The following is a 21,271-nucleotide window of genomic DNA, read 5'->3' as shown; positions in this document are numbered from 1 at the left end:
TATCCATGTTTGCCTTGTGTGGCTCTGGTACTGATCCCAAACATGCTTCCATTACTTTGGAAAACTCGAGACCATAGCTATCAGAAGGGGTCCAATTAAAAATAGAATGAGAACATACTTCAGATTATCACTGGCAAGCAGCATGGCATGAATTATTCTATCTGCCCTTGCAAAGAATTGGTTTGTATTGTGATGTAGTAGTTTGAAAGCCACAAATCTGGTGCCCTGAGACGTACACAATCTAGTGAGAGACACTAGTTTCCTCACTGGTACCTCAAGGGATGCTCCATGCCTCTTTAAAGGGATACTGTCATGGGAAAACAAAACACATTAGCTGATAGTGCTGCTCCAGCAGACTTCTGCACTGAAATCAATTTTTTGAAAGAGCAAACAGATTTTTCTGTTTAATTTTGAAATCTGACATGGGGCTAGACATATGTTCGTTTTCCAGCTGCCCCCCAGTCATGTTACTTTTGCTCTGATAAACTTCAGTCACTCTTTACTGTTGTGCTGCAAGTTGGAGTGATATCGCCCACCCCCATCAGCAGAACAATGGGAAGGTAACCAGATAACAGCTCCCTGGTAGATCTAAGAACAGCACTCAATAGTAAAAATCCATGTCGCACTGCAAACCCATTCAGTTACATTGAGTAGGAGAAACAGCCTACCATAGTGCAGCACTATGCACATGACCAGGCAAAATGACCTGAGATGGCTGCCTACACACCAATATTACAACTAAAAGAAAATATACTTGTTGGTTCAGGAATTAGATTTTACAAGATAGAGTGAATTATTTGCAGTGTAAACAGTGTAATTTAGAAATATAAAAATCATGACTGAATCCCTTTAACGACTGCGCTGTTGTGTCACACTGGCATGCATTCAAAGCTTCGCTAAAGCTTTACCCCTTCTCTGGAATTTACTTTTATGCTCCATCTGATTTTCTGCCTTTAAACAACTATTTAAAAAATGCTCATTGCTCTTCTGAGCCCTTTTGCTTTTTATGTCTTGTGATGCTGCTCTGCATGGAACTGACCAGAATAAACACCAGATAACCCTTTTCACACAGTAAGTTAAGCGACATAACAAGGCTTTCTTTTTCTCACTAACTTAATTTTCTGCCAGCTATGCCTGGTTGGTTGAAATGCGCAACAGGTGGAACTGCTTCAGATTCGTTATATTAACTGTGTACAAATTGCTAATATTTTATGAACACCGGAAAGAGCATTTTTACTTGCATTTATAAGAACATTTTCCTTAAAATTGGGAAATATGCTGGAAGTTCTTGGGAACACTTGAGGGCGGTGCAGCCTACAACCATTAATGGTGAGTTGGGAGCAGTTAAATTCGACATTGCTTACACACTTTCTTTGCAATTTCTTGGATCATTGACAATTATGTGTGGCCAGATCCCAGCCATGTGAATGCTAGGCCTGCATATTAGTTGATTGGCTAATATAGAAAATTGATCTGTGTGTGACCAGATAACTGGCACACAGGAGTTTTAGGATTCATTCCTGTGGAGCTTATTTTTGAAACATTCAACTATGCAGGAGTTGACAGAGCCCATTGTTTCCATATGTATGTACTCACATGGGGGTATATTTATCAAAGAGTGAAGTTAATAGTGAAGTTCCGCCGCTAGAGTGAAATTCTGCCACTCTCCATTCATTTCTATTGGATTTTTATAGGCGTATTTATCAAAGGATGAACTTTCACCCATTGATAAATACGCCTTTCAAAATCCCATAGAAATGAATTGAGAGCTGCGGAACTTCACTCTTTGATAAATTTACCCCATAGTTGCTGTGAACCTGCAAACGCAGGTGAGATGCAACATGCAGCATCATTATGGTGTCCCCCCCCAAGTGCAAGCTACTTAGAATATGAGCTCCTTTAACTCATGGGTTCCCAATATGTGAAATGCACCCTAAAATGCCCAGAGCAACTCTGCTAGTTGATTGATATCCTTGGAGAAAGTAATAGCTTTGCCAAGACAACCAGACACTACAAATTGTTCTCGGCTACAAATACATCTTTATTGTGATGTCTGTGTCACATTAAGTCTAATTTTGCACTTTTAGTCTTGAGATTATTTGTTCCTTCATTCTTTAAAATGCACTTTAGCAAAACTGAAATTTTTGGCTCTAATTTCCCATCTTTTTCAGCTTCTCACTAATCCCAATCAGTTTGCCTTAGGCAAAAGGAAAACAGATGATGGGACCTGTCTCTAGACATTTCAGTCCAGTTTTTTTTTTTACACATCCGCAAGAAATGTTACAATATGATAGCAAAAATACCCTTGTGATTGGGTAAATTCAATCTCTGGCCAGCTGTAGGCTGTGTAAATCTTATGGAATTTGATGGTAAGTGTTTAACTGGTTCTTGTCTTTTGCTGTGTGATCATCTTGAAAACTGGCATCACTCTTTGCGCTACAGGTCAACAGCACAGAAATACAAGTTGCGTTTATTGTATTCGTAACCTCCCACGGGAATAAGAGATTCTGTTTATCTCACAGAGATCCACGTTGCACTGCAGAGCACCACCTTACCTTCAATGTAGGGGTATGAGATCTGTAAAATGTTATCTAGAAAGCTCTGAATTACAGAAAGTCTGTCTCCCATACACTCCATTTTATCCAAATAATCCAGGTTTTTAAAAAATGATTTTCCTTTTCTTTGTAGTAATAAAACAGTACCTTGTACTTGATCCAAACTAAGATATAATTAATCCTTATTGGAAGCAAAACAATGCTATTGGATTTATTAAAGTTTATATAATTTATTAGCAGACTAAAGGTATGGAGATCAAAATTACACAAAGATTTGTTATCTGGAAAACCCCAGGTCCCGAGCATTCTGGATAAGAGATCCCATACCTGTACACGGTTAGTATTGGGCCATGTAGAATTACTGTACTGATATATCATTCAGTCACCGTTTTCACTGATGTTGCCCCATGCAGCATTGTTCTAATCATAATTCCCTATTAAGGTGTCCGTATTGAGCAATTAATCACTACTAGTGATGTGCTGGTTGGGATTTACCGACCATCATGTAAATGTTTAGGGGGTTATTTATCAAAGGGCAGCCAAGTATGGAGGTTTACTTTGAAAGCAGCAAGTTAAGTTGCAGGTAAAACCAAGTCCCTTTGTAAAATGTATAATTAAACCATAGAATTCTTAATGAATCAGATGAAAATTGAGCATAGGACTGGCCAGATATGGGATGACTTTGACGTAGTTGGCCATCTTAAATATATTGCAATATATGGACAAACAATCCCTGTTTTGTTTAAAGGGTAAGGCATTTTTCAGTAGCAGTATGCACAAAATGTCGCTGTCTTAAATATATTGATAATGGGTTGAGTGCAGAGGACTCTTGTATTTGACTATAGTTATTTATCAAAGGTCCAGTTTTAGAGGTTTGTGAGGTTTTTTATACCTTGAATGAACTTACAACACAAATGTTTTCTAATTAATGAACCAACCTGAATGGAAAAAATTTAAATCAGTGAGTTCAGGGTGAAAAACACGAATCGATCAAATTAATTGAGTCGCAAAACCTACCGAAAGAAACCCAACCATCATGAAGGCTACAAACCTCTTTAAATGGTGAAGGGACCTCTGCCATTGACTTCTACATGACCTCGACAGGTTTTTTTAGATGGTGTTTTTTGCAGATCTGAGCTATTTCCAGCTTCGGGGTATAATACATTTTGAAAAATTCAAGTTTTTTAAAACAAAAAATAAAAAAATTTGAGTTTTGACTGAAAAATACCCTCAAAAACATTTTGGTTAAAAAACAACTCTATCTTTCATAAATGACCCCCTAAATATACCCAATGGGCTGGTTTTGCTTCCAATAATGATTAATTATATCTTAGTTTGGATCAAGTACAATACAAGTACAATCAAATAATGTTTTAAAAATGTAATTATTTGGATAAAATTGAGCCTATGGAAACATAATTCTGAGCTTTCTGGATAACAGGTATTTGGATAACGGATCCCATACCTGTAACAAGCGCAAAAAAGACATCTGTAAAATGCCATACAGAACGTGCATTTGATCTGGTTTTCATTATTTATCCTATTACACAGATGACAAACCGTATCCAAAGATATCTGGGTACATCTTCCACATCCCTGTCCTGTCTCTGTTCCTCAAATCCTCACCCCAAATCATTCTCTCTGCTCCACTACTTCAAGTGACATTTCTATGCTTTGCAATGGCATGGGTAAATTATAATTCAGGTGCAGATTGCTGACAGTAGGTGATTAGCCTGTGACTACAGGTGACCAGCTAAACTGTCATATCTGCTATGCTTTATTCCATTCCATTTGTTATTTTTGCAGAGGTGAATTAGATCTTGGCATCTTTATCTATGTAGTTGAAGGAGATACAAAAAAAAAAGAATATATTTTCCTCTATATAATTTCTCTAAAATAAAAAGTCTGCCCTTAATCTTGCAGTGTCACATTGAGAGCAATACCGTAGAGTGGAGCAGAACCCTGAACATCAAGGACTCCATTTTACTGCATATGCACTACATCATAGGGAATTGCTCCTGGCTGTTCACAGAACATTGCTAAGGTTAAAACATGTCACTGCATTTATAAACACAATGAAAAATGTTAGGGAACTGTTCCGGAAGCAATTTCTAAACTCTGGACTGGAAGAAAATGTTTCAATTTCTCCTATGAACGCTCTGTATCCCTTTGATTTAGAATTATTCAGTACCTTACATCCATTGCAGAGCTAATGAGATTTAGGCTTGGAAGTAGTTGAATCCAAAGTTATTTCTTGCAGCCACACCACAGCCATTTGACATGAGCAGCAAGCTTTGGCTCAATATATTTTCTTTTTAGCAACTGCCATACTTTGTTTTCAGGAAAATGTCAAAATGTAGTCACAAGTGAATATATGTAATCGAATTGAAATTCTGTTAGCTAGATAATGAGTAGACTTCCACTAACACTCAAGCACAGGTAGCTCTTATGCAGATGATAATGTGGGAACATTTATTATTATTATTATTATCATGTATTTATATAGCGCCAACATATTGCGTAGCACTGTAAAGTAAACGTGATTATACAACAACATCACATGAATTGCATATATAGAATATATGGAGTAACAAACATCACAATCAATACAGGTACAAAAAGGTGAGGAAGGCCCTATGCATAGGCATACAGTCTAAAGGGAAGGGAGTAATACACAAGGTGTGGGAGTGGGCAAGATCGAATTGAGTGGGTGAGAAATGTGGTATTGTATGTGGTGTTGCGTTTGGTAGTTAAGCAGAGTGAGGGTAGGCTTCTCGAAAGAAGTGCGTTTTCAGAGATTTTTTGAAAGCAGAAAGGTTGGGAGAAAGTCGGACAGACCATGGGAGAGCGTTCCAGAGGAGGGGTGCAGCCCTTGCAAAGTCTTGAATGCGAGCATGTGAGGAGGTAATGAGAGAAGAGTTGAGTAGCAGGTCAGTAGAGGAGCGTAGTAAGCGAGTGGGTGAGTATATAGAGATGAGTTCAGAGATGTAGGGTGGAGCAGAGTTGTGAAGTGCTTTTAAAGTCAGTGTCATTAATTTGAATTTGATTCTGAAAGGTAACGGAAGCCAGTGCAGGGATTGACAGAATGGTGAGGCAGAGGAGGAGCATCTATGCTATGCAATAGATATATCTACTGCATATAGGAGTGGCTTTATATAGCTGACCTGGCTGAAAATAACCTGACATGGGGAAGGATTAGATGTTACAGACTATGATATGGGCACTATGAACATAATACAGTATTCCTTGTTTGTTGTCTATCAGTCTTTATAGACTAAAAATTCAGCATTCTTCAAGTGATATATGTACTTGATAAATTATATCTATGCTCTCTTTGTATTGATTTGTTTGAAAGATTTTGTATTGGGCTCTGCCAACAAACAAAGCTGTAACATTAGTGAACAATGTTGTTTACTGATTCATGCCAACTATTGATTTATCTTTATTGGTAACATCAGGAGCACCCAACCGCTTACTACGCTCCTCTACTGACCTGCTCCTTAACTCTTCTCTCATTACCTCCTCACATGCTCACATTCAAGACTTTGCAAGGGCTGCACCCCTCCTCTGGAATTCTCACCCACGGTCTGTCCGACTTTCTCCCAACCTTTCTGCTTTCAAGAAATCTCTGAAAACGCACTTCTTTCGAGAAGCCTACCCTCACTCTGCTTAACTACCAAATGCAACACCACATACAATACCACATTTCTCACCCACTTAATTCGATCTTGCCCACTCCCACACCTTGTGTATTACTCCCTTCCCTTTAGAGTGTATGCTCTTTTGCATAGGGCCTTCCTTACCTTTTGTACCGGTATTGATTGTGATGTATGTAACTCCATATGTTCTATGTATATAATTCATGTGATTTAGTTGTATAATCACATTTACTTTACAGTGCTACGCAATATGTTGGCGCTATATAAATACATGTTAATAATAATAATATCAAAAGTGTATGTTTACATAAATCATTGTATGTACACCATATACTTACATGCATACTGTCAATCAATTTAACCAGTTAAAAACCAGGAGTCAGCAGTACTTAGTCTGCAATCGACCTTTATTGGTGTACTCTCACGACATGTTTCGGGAGCTAGTCCCTTTTTCAAGATAGTCCCTTTTTCAAGTGAAAACAGAAAGCCAAATGAACACACTTTAAATAGCATCATAATCACACCCCTTTGGTGCACCAGGTGGTGCCTGAGATAACTAGGATAATTGGAATATCACTCTCTACATCAATGGTCCCCAACCAGTAGCTCGCGAGCAACATGTTGCTCTCCAACCCCTTGGATGTTGCTCCCAGTGGCCTCAAAGCAGGAGCTTATTTTTGAATTCCAGGCTTGGAGGCAAGTTTTGGTTGTATAAAAACCAGGTGTACTGCTAAACAGACTCTCCTGTAGGCTGCCAGTCCATATAGGGGCTACCAAACAGCCAATCAAAGGCCTTATTTGACATCCCCGTGGACTTTCTCATGCTTGTGTTGCTCTCCAACTCTTTTTACATTTAAATGTGGCTCACGAGTAAAAAAGGTTGGGGACCCCTGCTCTACATCATACTAAAAGTTAAGTCAAAGGTGAACAACCCTTTTAAAGTGGACCTGTCACACAGATACAAAAAGCTGTATAATAAAAGTCCTTTTCAAAGTAAATGAAATCCAGTTTCATTTTTTTATTAAAGCATTCAAAGCTGCTGTAAGCTCATTTAAAAATCTCACCTGTCAATCAAATAGGCATAGAGGCTCAGCACTTCCTAGATGTCGCTGCTCTCCCCACATTTCCCCATTCTCTTCACCTATTAATTGTGTAACCAGTACATGGGGATGGACATCAGGTCCTCCATTCTGGTGCGCAAACAAGATTCTGAGATGATACAAGGCTTGCCTTGAAGGGATACTGTCATGGGGAAAAAAAAAAATTTCAAAATGAATCAGGTAATAGTGCTGCTCCAGCAGAATTCTGCACTGAAATCTATTTCCCAAAAGAGCAAACAGATTTTTTTATATTCAATTTTGAAATTTGACATGGGGATAGACATTTTGTCAATTTCCCAGCTGCCCCAAGTCATGTGACTTGTGCTCTGATAAACTTCAATCACTCTTTACTGCTGTACTGCAAGGTGGAGTGTTATCACCCCCTCCCTTTCCCCCCCCAGCAGCCAAACAAAAGAACAATGGGAAGGTAACCAGATAACAGCTCCCTAACACAAGATAACAGCTGCCTAAGATCTAAGTACAGCACTTAATAGTAAAAACCCATGTCCCACTGAGACACATTCAGTTACATTGAGAAGGAAAAACAGCAGCCTGCCAGAAAGCATTTCTCTCCTAAAGTGCAGGCACAAGTCACATGACCAGGGGCAGCTGGGAAATTGACAAAATGTCTAGCCCCATGTCAGATTGAATATAAAAAAATCTGTTTGCTCTTTTGAGAAATGGATTTCAGTGCAGAATTCTGCTGGAGCAGCACTATTAACTGATTCATTTTGAAAAATTTTTTTTTTCCCATGGCAGTATCCCTTTAATAAAACTGTCCACAAAATGGCTCCTGCCTGTTTGCCATAATTATGAATTCCCAGACTGCAGGAAACAAGAATCAAAAAATTTATATAGTGTAATTAAAGTTCATTTTGCTTGAATAACGTGATAAAATAGGATTTCCAATAATTATTTTTGGATGACACGTTTACTCTAAGCTCTTTCCGACTCTTCCACAATGTGTACATGAACAGTAGTAAGTGGTATAGGGTACCTTAGCATAGTATTATAGTTAGTCATTGGAATTGCATAGAATACATTGCTGCCTGTAAATGCTTAGTGAGTATAGTTTGTGCCCCGTATTTGTGCTCTCTCACTAACCTGCTAGTGCACCATAAATAACAGGCAAGGTCACCAGTTCATTTAAATGTCATGTCAGAAAAAAGAAACAGAGTAGAGACATTTGCATTTGATAATAAAGGTATAATATTTATGCTTGTGAAACACAATACAGGCAGCGGAGCTTAAAATTAACAGCAGGCACATCTATTTTCAGCATCTCTGACAGAAGGATTAGGATGTTAGCCGAGGACCAAGACAATTGTCACGTCGTGCCTTATTCTTTACTCACATTCTGACGATCTTCATACCAAATTAAATATGGAGTTTGTCAGCATTATACTAGAGCCTATGGAGGTTACAAAAACATTTTTGCTAAAAAAAAAAAAAAAAGAAAAAAAAAGAAACACATCTTCTCCATAACTCCCCAGAATCGCTGGCACATGCAGACAGGTAACTGAAAATGCCTTATTAAAATGCAGATAATCTATCCATTTGGCACATTTTTATATTGACACATAGGGGCTTATTTATCAAGCTCCGAATATCCGAAATTTCCCAGATTTATTAAAGTCCGATTGTCTACAAACTCAGAATCATAAACCCCAGCATCTAAAAGCTATCAAGGTCCTGTATAAGTCAATGGGGAATGTTCCAGTGTCTGCGCTGATGTCCATACCGATATCCGATGATTTCAGAGTTTTGGCACAAAAGACTCAGAAAACTCGGAAAAAACCGTTGTTTTTGCAAGAAAACTCCGAACAATTGGGAATTTTGGGGAATTCTCCGAAGTTTGCCCGACCTTTTTTTTCCAGGCTTTTTTCTTCATAAATAAGGTCCATTCGGGAATTCGGAGTTGCTCGAAGTTTGATGAGATAAATTCAGACCTTGATAAATAACCCCCATACTGTGCCCAATATTTTATATTATAGACTTGTCTGTGCTATGTCGCACTATTTTCTAGTACAGGTATGGGACCTGTGCTCCAGACCTGGGATTTTCTGAATATGGGATCATTCCATAATTTGGATCTCCATACTTTAAGCCTATATTTAATTTTTTTTAATTATTGGATTAAAATGGCAATTCTGTTATTCTGAGCTTCCTGGATAACGAATGAAATGTCACAGTGTTAATAGTTGAATAGCTGGGTGCTAACACACTAATTTCTTGAAAAACAAAACTCTATGGCTAATGTCAGGCGAGGTGAAAAAACAATAAAATCAATATATTATTGGCCATTAAGACATATTGTGAATAAAGCTACTATCCCTTATAATATATAAATGAAATTGTTTGTTTGTTCACATATTGCAATACATGCAAGCAGGCCAACTACATCAAAGTCATCCCTGGTCTGGCCAGTCCTACACTCACTTTCATCTGATTTATTAAAAATACTAGTAGCTGTATAAGTATGGGATCTGATATTTGGAAGCCTGTTTCCAGAAAGCTCTGAATGACAGAAAGGCCTCCTCACATTTTAAACAAATAATTCTAATTCCCTTTTTCTCAGTAATAATAAAACAGTATGTTGTACTTGATGGTATCTAAGCTGTATAAATCCATTTTGGTGGGGTGGCAAAGTAATCCTACTGGATTTATTTATTGCTTTAAAATTATTTTTAGCAGATTTAAGATATGGATATCTGGAAAGTCCATGTCCCAAGCAATCAGGATAATTGATCTAATACCTGTATTTTATTATACATTTTATATATGACTTTTACACAAAGACACACACTCCAGTATAGCCTATTAACCAGGCTATTTAACCAGGCTAGTTTATTTAGAAAACTGTGTATTGATTTTAGACTGCCCAGTGTAAAGTTCAGCAAAAAAAAAAAAGCAGGGGGCGCTTGCGCAATGCAGTTTCGTAATTTGACATTCACCATAAAAAATGGCTTTTTTAACACTTTTTACAAACTAACATCATGAAGGTTAAAGTTAGCATTACAAGCATTGTAAGGATAATATATTTTACACACTAGGCTCCACTGTAACAATCCCAATCACCAGTACACAATTTCATCATTCTTATGATATTACAGGTATGGAACCTATCTGGAATGCTAGGGACTTTCCAGATAAGGGATCTTTTCATAATTTAGATTCTAGGGTCTAGAGGAGACAGCCTTCCTGTACTCTGGAGCACTCTGGATAGCAGATTTTCTCATAACAAATCCAATATCTGTATCATCCAATTATAAATCATTAGGTCATGATGTCAAAATATCATAACCCTGTTGTCCAAAACATTTACACCTGAGCCAATTTGCTTTGGGTACACGAATCTCTCCAGTATTTATAGCTGATTTGTAATTTCTGTTTTGCTCCTGGTCTGCATCACCCACACAAAGCTACAACCAGTGTTTACAATTGTTGGTTAATCATGACTGTCTCCCTACCATTTCTTTTTTTAGGGTCACTCTAAGAAAATATACCTCCACATTCCTCCATAAGACTTCAGTTCTGCAGAGTTTAGTCTGTACAGAAGGTGCAAATATACACTTCACTCTGCCTCTCCTAATTCTTATGTGCGATATACTGATGAATACATTGCTCTAATTCCAATGAGGTGGATAAAAAGGTACAATAAAGGTGGCCATAGATGTAGAGATCTGCTCGTTTGGCGATTTTGCTTCAAGTGGACAGGCCACAGAGCGTAGAATGGAACAACTACAATATTTTTTCAATTATTTGTATAAACTACTAGGTTTAAAAGGTTGGATACATTAAAGATTAAAGAGAGATTACATACAAATCATGACAGATACACAAGATAAAGATGGCCCTGCTCATTAGAGCTTACAACTCTGGGGCATATTTATTATGCTGTGTAAAAAAAAAAAAACAGTTCCACTGCTGAGGGGAGTTTTTGCAGAGGAATGAAGTGTGCCATCTTACTGAAGCGGTCAATAACTACCCAGATGACCGTGTTCCCTTTCGAAGGAGGTAATTCTACAAGCTCTAGAGTTTATTCAGGACCGGGATGTCCAGCCGGCTTAGAACAATGAGTCTATTGTAGGATGGGCAAACGAAGCTCAGAAGGTACAAACGCCATCCCAATAGGAGTATCAGAAGGGGCGGAGGACTGACCGGCCAGGATCTGCTCTGCAAATTGAGGGAAAAGATATGCAATAATTCTGGCAGGAGGAATAATAGGATCTTGCCTTCCAGGGAGATGATCCACTGGAGTGAACCTTCGAGATAATGCATCCGCTTTCTGATTCTTAGAGCCAGGGCGGTAGGTCAAGACGAAGTCTTCCATGCGGGACTCTAATCCCCGGAGCACTCTTCCGACATCAGGCGCCGCTTCCTCAGTGGGGTCCATGGCCCAATTTTAATGTCAGGGGGCCTAGCGGCTCCCAGTAGGAGTAATCCGGACCAAGGAGGAAGCCAGGGGTTAAGTCCAGGTTCGCAGTACAAATAGGGATCAGGCACAATTGTAGTAAAAATTCAAATAGGCAGGCAGAAAAGGATCGGAGTCAGGATCAGTCCAGGAATAAGTTAGTCTAATAGCAATGCACCCAGGTACTCACAGAAATTAAGACCTATAATTGGGCAAGGATATGGCGCCCTTTTATTTAGAATTTTGGCGCCAGCGGTGACGTCATCACACCTGTGTCATTGCAATGGCGCCACAGCACCCACGTGCAATGCATTGGCACAGCCATCTTGGATTCACCGTGACCGCCGGGAAGGTAAGATGCGCCGCCGGGCGCTCCCATCGGTCCTGACACCTAGGTCCCTTGCCTATTGTCTTACAGAACTAAAACTAGGATTTCAGGTGCTGCCCCCCTTGCTCCTCCCATTGGTATGCCAAACTTTCATTTTGGTTGCTCCAAAGACCATATCAGAAATCTCATACATAAAAAATAATGAAAGAATGCATTCCAGTGGTCAAGCTGGAATGATGCATGTCAGAATGTTTATTTGACTGTAACAAGCAATATTAGTTCTAAACACGTAGTTGTAAATTATACTGTCTCTTTAAAAATGATTCCATTCCAAAGTTTTAAGCTACAGTATTTGGCATGTTTACATTTATAGACTAAATTCATCTTTGCAAAGGCATGAACTTCGCACAGCCAAAAAGTATGATGAGGAATCTTCACTCAAACATATTTCGTCTTGGCAATATAAAATAGTGAAATATTCCTGGATGCAGCTGAACAGACCTGGGCACCAAATGCGCCAATCCCTCGCTAGAAACTGCCATGATCCATCTGCCTGCTCTAGATTTAATAAAGCTGTTTTCTGTAATATGTTTGAGCTTCACAATTTGTGCTTGTACAATTTGCAAAATGTTTCTTTACTGTTTATATATGCGGATATGCATGTCACTCCAGCATTAATGAGGCTACACATTGCTGCAGTTTCCCAGTTATAATAAATAGACTTGTTTTGTATCATGGCAATCAAAACAGAATGCAAATCCCCTCTATGTAACAACAGTTATCAGATGGATATTCTGACTCAGGAAAAGGAGAAGTGCATGTTCTGCATCTCAGGCAGCCCAGCGACTGGATCCTGTGTCACATATCCTTCCATTCTTGACTTAAATATAGGAAAACAACTACTGTAAATACTACAGAAAAATAACAGAATATTGAAAAAAAAAAGTTGCCTCACTGAGGCAACTTTGGGCGACTATTGAAAATGCATCGCTGCGTGTGCATTAGAGCAGGCGATTTTGCGATGTAGCCTATGGGGAAAAAACACTAAGGCAGTTGGGGGAGATAGTCGCGCAAAAGACGTGGCGATTAGTCGCCAGGCGACAAAACCTCCCCGAATCTTCTCGTCTGGCCTTACCCTAAAATGCAAATTCTTCATTATCTTGGCATCTGTAAACGAGCAGCATCTTCTCTGATCTCTCTCTGTCTTTTCTGTCTCCAAACCCTTGTCACCAGTCAGGGGCGTAACTATAGAGGAAGCAGACCCTGCGGCTGCAGGGGGGCCCAGGAGGTATAGGGGCCCCATGAGGCCCTAATTCATATACAATTTCAATAAATATTGGAGAAACAAGTCAACCTCTAAACATTTTGGGGGCCTGAAATATAATTTGCTGTGGGGCCTAGTAATATCTAGTTACTCCACTGTCACCAGTTTATTTTAGTATTTGGGTTTTATTTTTCCTGCATATTCATTGTGAGATTTCATACTCTTTGGAAGATCTCATTATTTAATTTGGCTTTGAATTAAGCTGGTCAAGACGCAAAGATCCGATCATACGAATCGAGAATTTGTACGATTTTCGGATTCTATGTGGAGAGTCCCAACATTTTTTGTCCCGTGGAGATCGGTCGTTTGGTCAATCGGACAGGTTAAAAGATTTCTGTCGGCTGCCGATAATATCTCTGCATGTATTGCCGATAGTATGATTTTCAGTGGGAGACTGTCTGTCACCAGCTTTGTCGGACATAACTTTTGTACGATTGCTGTCAGGGGTGCGCCGCCAATGAGGCGAGCTGAGCCGCTTGCCTCCGGCGGCAGCACCTGAAAGGATTCCAGGGGCGGAAAAAAGCCGCTCCTGCACCTTTAAGAGCCGAATTTCCGGTTTTTGAACCGGAAATTCGGCTGTACTATTGCGAGAGAGCGCAATTGCGCTCTCCGCAATAGTGTTTCTGCCTCCCCTCCCGACACGTAAGTTGGTGAGGGGGGGCGGCATTGCAGGAGCTGCCTCAGGCGGCTCCTTAGTCAGAATCGGCGCTGGTCAGGGGCAGAACATCGGCTGGTCTGTTCTTTAACTACTTTATTTGATCTGAATGGTTAGTGGCAGGTCGGGAGATGGGGAAGGTAGAGGATTCGAACAATCTGATCTTTGCATCTATGACCAGCTTTAGGGATGCACAGAACCCTTTGATTTAGGATTCAGACAAATCTCGAATCATTCACACTGGATCTGGAAAGTTTTTTTCAAATCTTTTAGGCTTCAGATTCTATCAATGCAAGCTCTTGAATTCAGCCAAATACAAATCCTGCTGAAGACGGCTAGGATTTGGCCGAATTCCAAACCAGGATTTTAATATAGAGAAACAGGAGAGAATTCCAAACCGAATCCTGGAATTGGTGAATCCCTACTTTGAATATGTTGATGATGATATCCTAATCCCTGATACAGAGACTTGAATATTCAACTACCTTTTAGCTATTTATTCTTGGATTAATATATAATATATATATACAGAGCAGGGTCAACAAAAATGGGTGCCCAATGGAAGCCCCCAGGCCAATCCAGCCCTCCTCAGTTACTCCTTTATTTTCTTCTCCACATCCCCGCCCCTGACACTATCTGCCACTAACACTGCCCATCGCTCTGCTCCCCCCCTAAGCACTCACCACCACTGATTCCCACCCCTCCTCATCTGGATACTTCCAGCTGCTGGCCAAAGTTAAAGAAGGCAGGAGAGTACCTGCCCAGGGTGCATGCAACCCCCCTCCCCTACACCGCTGCATTCTGGACACATGCCTTTTTTGTACAGTGTAAGGGCTCTTATGCACAAGCATTTTGGGTCGCACTCCCCTGTATTCCGTTTCAATCTGTTCAACTGCAGGGGAGTGCAAGCTCAGACGCACTCAATTCTTCAGTATGGTCCCGTCCTCACGATGACTCATGTAAGAGCCAAACACAGGTGGAAGATTTTTTTATTAAAACAAAGTCAACCTTACTCCCGTCCACTAATGTACCTAATTTATCAATAAATCAGACTGGAAAAGTCAGTGCAGGAAAAAGTCGCATCAAAATCGTGCGTCAAATTAATAGTGCATCAAAACAGCCTGAAGATCACGTAGGCAAGAAATATCTTCAAATTTTAAAAGGGACATCTGCAGATAACATTGACTTTTACATGACTTTGACAGGTTTTAGCTAGAGTATTTTTATACTTTTGTATTTTTAGCAGCTTTGGAGAATAATAAATCTAGAAAAATAAATTTCTTTCCCTTTAAAAAGTAGAGTTTTCCCCATAAAAAACTTGACCACATAAACGGGGCTTCATAAATAGACCCCTTAATCAGTTTTTCCAAAATTCCTCCCTTTCTGTCACAAACAACAGCTAAGACTCATCAATGTCTTCATCCTACCCAACCTTGACTACTGCAATAGCTGGACTCCCTCCTTTTCTCAGTTCAATCTGTCTCAACCTCAGCTGCTGGAATTTACTATTGTGTTAGCATTGTTGTATGCTGTGCCCTTATACCAGCATACATGATAATACTGAAATGTTCTTTATAACAATTGTATTTTTTTGATGGATCAGTTGCTTTTTTCCATGTTTGGATTTTTATTCACAAACCTTTTTAAAAACAAATTAAAAATCTTGTGAGGTTTTAAGTGGCTATCTTTGTATTTTGATTTTTTTTTTCCCCACAAACCTTATAATAATATAAAAAAAAATCTTGTGAGGTTTTACAAACCTTTTCTGCTTGGAACCAGACTTGCATTCTTGCTGCTTAAAAAGCCTGTTTCACTGTTTAGCTGGAAAAATGTTGCTCTTACACATGACTTTCCATTAATAAAGGAATAACTTACTAACTCCTCTTGAATTTCAAAGCTCTTCATTCCACTAAACCTCATTATATCTCTTCTCTTGAGTCTTCATATGTTCCTGGTCATCTTCTCCCTTTCTCTCAGAGCCGCCACCTGGTGGCAACATCCAAGCCTATTGCTGTTTTTTGCTTTACATCTTTCTCTCTTAATGCTCCTTACCTCTGGAATGGCATCCCTGAATTCTTCTACAGAGAATCCTATGATCAATTAATTTTTTTTAAAAAAAAATTACCTCATTGCCAACATCTGACTGAGGTAAGGTAATTGTTAGGCACTTAGTGATGTGCTGGTCTACAAAAAGGTTCCTATCTCTGTTATCACTTAAGGGGCAGGTCAGGGCAGGCACGCACCTATAAATAGGCATTGGAGGAAGAAGAAGCAGGCACAGGAAGGTCGTGGGCAGGAGGAACATAAGGAAGAGCTCAACCCGAAACCCATCCACCATTTGCAAACTGTGTGTGGAAGTAGGCTGAACCCGCGAGTCCCGCTGGTTTCAGGCCAGTCTGCATATCACTACAGGCAATGCCAACCACTGTCATTTGCAGCACTTATTAACCTTCTATTTTTTTCCAATAAATAAACATTTTCAAAATTGCTGACCAGAACTTGGGTAGGCACCTGCATAGGCTGCAACCATTTTGGGGAAAGGAAAGTTGGCAGAGTTGAATATTGTCCAAGTTGAAAGAATTATAAAAAAAACCCAAAAAATTTAGGAATTTTCAACTGGGGTGGCGGTTCCGTGAGGTGACAGCCCCAGTGGACTTCAGCACCCCAGGAAAACGCTGCCTAGAATTGGCTCGGCTTGACGGTGAGGAATTCTTAATGGCCACCAAATGGCCACCCTCTGAAGCTGCTACCCTGGGCACAAGCCCACAGGTGCTTATAAAAGTGATTATATAAATACATGCCCATGCTGTATGATTTCTAGGTTACCTAATCCCAAACAAGCAGAAATACAGTGAAACCCTCATTTTACATTGTTGTTTTGTGGTCCCACCTATATATTATGCATAATACATTTCCCTGATTTTACATTTTCCTGGATTTTGCACCATTTTTTTCTGGTCCCCTGAAAAAACATAAAATGTGGGGTAATTTAAATTCTGAGCCCGAGACCAAAAAATTCTAAATAATGCAAAAAACACAAAAAAAATGTAAAAACCAGTTTCAAATGATGTTATCATTCAGCTATCCCCCATGGATCATGCATTCTAAGTTGATTTAGCACTGAAGTGCCTCTGTACGTTGCACGCAAGCAGGCAGACATCGCCCTCAGTAAAAAAGAGGGAAATACAAGGCAGTTAGAATCTTGTGTAAGGAATGAAATCTTTGGCTCAGCACTTTCCAACTTTGCCTGAACTTGAGAAGTGTGAGAGTTTGCAGCACTGCTTTGTGTGTATAGTGATTTCCATCCAAGCTTGCAGCAGCAGCACAACAATTGCCCCAAGTTCATTTGCCTATGGCAGCAGCAGGCATAATAAATCTCATTATTATTAGCATTTGTCCTCAGAAACTTGCACCCATCAGAGTCCCCTTGGCAAAGCCCTGACATCTTCTCCTCAAACTCTCCTTCCTTCCTTAACTAGTACTGGACTTAGTCTCCTCTGGCATCACGACTAACTAGTTGTGCCAAAATTATGGGATGTAGTTGCCACGGTAACCAGACTGGACGTCACATTCTGGGCATGTGTATTCCATTTCTGTCTCCCTCTCTCTCTTTCTCTCTCTCTCCTTCTCTCTCTCTCTCTTTTATTTTCAGGCTGAGGGATTTAGGCAGAGAGAGAGAGGGAGAGAGACAAGGGGGGATATTTTCTTTTCTTTAAAAAAAAAAACTAGGCAGCCATCTTTCTTAAAAATAAACCTCACCCATTTGTACCTCCAGTGAGCGGTAGGCAGTGGCGGCTGGAGCACCTCTGCACCCCTATGGGTTAATCTCTGAAGCCTTTGGGATCCAGATCGCGACAGAAATTGATCAGGGGAGGAGGTGGGATATGCGGGGTCCACTGGGGATGGAAGAGGACCCCATAGAAGACATGGAGAATGAAGAGATGTCAGGTAGGCTGAATAATGAGCGAGTGAGGGGGGCAAGTGTTGAATGGACACGTTAGAAGGATCACACTGATCTGGGACAAGCTGCCTGCTGGTCGGTGGGAAGAGAAAATAAGACCCTTATTTACTGGGACGGCGTGAGAGGGAGGGAACCGAAACCGGCAATTTTTTTTTTTTTTTTAATGAAGGATTGTTTTGTGGTTTTAAAGTTTTGCGCCGTTGCAATCCCGTGCAGGAGGGCGAGGAAGCAAAGACAAAGATTGTCTGTTAGTATTCATGGCCACCAGGGAGCTTATTACACACCAAAGCCAACAGAGAGGAGTGAGCTAGCAGCAACATTTCTTTCCCGTTGCCGAACCCTTTGCATCGATCAGCGGCAAAGAAAATGGCTGTGATGGGCTTTGTTTTATTTGACTGTATGCACATTATTTATGCACTGGGCATGGGCTACTGCAGCCTGCTGGCATATTTACTCCACACATCGCTGCCATCTCATCCCCCTCACTGTCCTAATTCTCTATCAACGAGTTCTGCCTTCTGAAATGTTGCTGAAATCAAACTTTTACTGATATATCTGTAAATATCTCTAGAAGCTAGTTACCTCGCTGGCACATGGCTTTAATATTGTCATGACTGGAGCAAATGTTTTGTTTTATTTTCAGCTCTCAGGTTACTTTATTTCTCATGAAGTGCACCAAATGGCATTGCTTTCATTTCCCTAAGACACAAATCATGCTCCAAAATCAATGTCAAGTCCAAGGCAGGCAGCAAAAGGGCATTGTTCCCAAAATACTTCTTTAGGCAGCAAAGTGAGTCTTATATTTTATTTTCTGCACCTTCCCTGTTATAATGTTGTGGGCATAAAGAGGTTCTAATCGGCTGACATAACCGCGCCAAGGTTCTTCCAAGTGAGTAGAATAAAAAAAACATACTCAGCCCTGGCAGGCGGCAATGGGATCTGTCACTATACTAATGCCAGTCCTGTTTGAACATACCAGGGGAGAACTTCATCCAGGAACTCAAGCTCCATTCACTCTATCCAACCGCGTGCTTCTGATTGTGCCTGAGCGGGGAAAAGATTCCACTTAAACTGCACAGTTGCACATCTGTATTTTGACGTGTGTAGTTCAGCCTGATCCAGATTCAAAAGAGAAGCGTTTGACTGGAAAGCAGATTCACCTCATGGCATGAAAATGTGATGTACATCTGATCTACGTAAGGATTGCTGGCATGATATTTTTGGCACATGCTGCTGATTCTAGGGATGCACCGGATCCAGGATTCGGTTCGGGATTCAGACTTTTTCAGCTGGATTTGGATTCAGCTGAACCCTTCTGGCCGGCTGAACTGAATCTGAATTTGCATATGTAAATTAGGGGTAGGCAGGGAAATCGCGTGACTTTTTGTCACAAAACAAGGAAATAAAAAATGTTTTCCCCTTCCCACCCCTAATTTGCATATGCAAATTAGGATTTGGTTCGGTATTCAGCCGAATCTTTTGCGAAGGATTCGGGTGTTCGGCCGAATCCAAAATAGTGGATTCAGTGCATCCTTAGCTGATGCATTCAATTATTACACTGAGATCTGATGGCATTGTGTAAACAGACTGGTACAGTTCTCATGGAGTTGAATGGGGCATACTTTAATCCAACTAGTCGGAGCTCATAGTTCAGATGAGTTGGATAAAAGGTATAAAGCCTAAATTACTGACTGATGTATGCTTATTTTATATATCACTGAGCATACTGAGAGTGCTCAACTGCCTTGAACACTTGATTGTTGGCATTTTGCAACTTATCTACCTTAATGTTCATCTGGCTTCAGAAAACTAAGGGGTAAATTTATCAAAATGTGAGATTAGACTTTGCCAAAAAAAAATAGGGAATGTGTATTTATAAATGAGTGAAAGTGATAAATACAAGTCTAAAAATCCCATAGGAATGAATAGAAGGTGAATTTTTTGTGGTAAACTCTAATCTCACATTTTGATAAATCTGGGTCTAAATTCTGCATGTATATATATATAGATATATATATATATATATCTATATATATATATATATATATATCTATATATATATATATATCTATTGATTTCAAAAAATGTAAATCCTAGGAAAAAGAATTGCAAGGATGGCACCCTATATCGTTTGACATTGTTCCTCTGTCAGTGGCCTCTCCCCTCTATAATTTTATTGGTATAAAGCAATTCTATTGTGACGTCACAGGGCTGGGAGGGGGTTGTTTGTTAGTCACGTAATGTCTGTCTCATTTTCTCAACTAGTTGATTTGGAGATTGAAACAGGGAGGCTTTTTTTGTAAAGAATAAAAAAAATTGACTACAGCCTTTGTTTCCATTATCATGTCTATGATATATTAATTTTTCCGTGAGAAAAAGCATTTGCCTACTTTTTTACCAAGATATTTATAGTTTGAATTGCAATTGATACAGAGTTCTCTAACTACCATAAAGAAGATCAAATAAAGAGGATCCCCAAAATAGCTCTGCATTTGTGTTTTCTGGAGGAACATGTAATTCTCACGATACTTTCATGACCTCCATTGGTGTCCTGATATTAGGGCACTATTCCATAGAAGGTGTCTATATTAGCTTGCTAGGAATCCAGCTGTGCATTGTGCTCTAACACTGTCCATGTATTCTCTCTCCCTGGCACTGGCTTGAAAGTAAGACAAGATATAATGGATAAAATATCCCCTGCTGTGCATAATGAGGATATTATAAGTAACCAAGGAGTTTTGTGATTGTAAAGACACAAGTCCACAGACTGAGTGCATCTCTAACAAAAGAGAATGCTGAGCTGACTTGTAATATCCACGTTACTCACTGCAGGGGTTACATTAATTATTATAATGCTAAGCAAAAAAAACCCTAAAAACTATTAAGCCATTTGATTTATGTTTAGAAACACTGGTGCCCAAATACAGCAATAGATGTGTAATTTAATACAGATTTGGGCCAGGGGTGGAAGTATTTTAAAGGATGGTCAGCAACTCAATACACACCCTTTTTGAAAGGGTACAAACCACAGTAAGTCATCACCATATATAACAGTTACCATGCTAAACACAACAAATGTTCAGTGTTACAGAATATTGTTGTACAGGTATTGGATCCGTTACCCAGAAAGCTCCGAATTATATTAGGTCATGTCCCATAGACTTCATTTTAATCAAATCATTTACATTTTTAAAAATTATTTTCTTTTTCTCTGTAATAATAAAACAGCACTTTCTAATTTTAAGGATATAATTAATCCTTATTGGAGGCAGAAC

At 39.6% G+C, this 21,271-nt stretch overlaps 1 protein-coding gene across 5 annotated transcripts in view; it reads left to right on the top strand.

The window, feature by feature from the left end:
- The first annotated feature begins 17,612 nt into the window (after window positions 1-17,612).
- chd5.L (chromodomain helicase DNA binding protein 5 L homeolog) overlaps window positions 17,613-21,271 on the top strand; it is a 135,691-nt gene continuing 132,032 nt past the window's right edge. For 2 of the 5 annotated variants that reach the window (XM_041569409.1, XM_041569412.1), the window contains exon 1: window positions 17,615-17,983. In XM_041569409.1, the coding sequence (XP_041425343.1) occupies window positions 17,920-17,983 (64 nt within the window). In that variant the 5' untranslated portion in view covers window positions 17,615-17,919. Of the gene's footprint in view, window positions 17,984-18,933; window positions 19,193-21,271 lie in introns of those variants that run through there. The other 3 variants (XM_041569413.1, XM_041569410.1, XM_041569411.1) reach the window with 3 other exon arrangements.

The sequence above is a fragment of the Xenopus laevis genome, chromosome 7L, assembly GCF_017654675.1.
Source record: "Xenopus laevis strain J_2021 chromosome 7L, Xenopus_laevis_v10.1, whole genome shotgun sequence".
Taxonomy (NCBI): Eukaryota; Metazoa; Chordata; class Amphibia; order Anura; family Pipidae; genus Xenopus; species Xenopus laevis.
The sequence above is the reverse complement of the archived record's forward strand: the minus strand, read 5'-3'. Positions and strand labels throughout refer to the sequence as shown.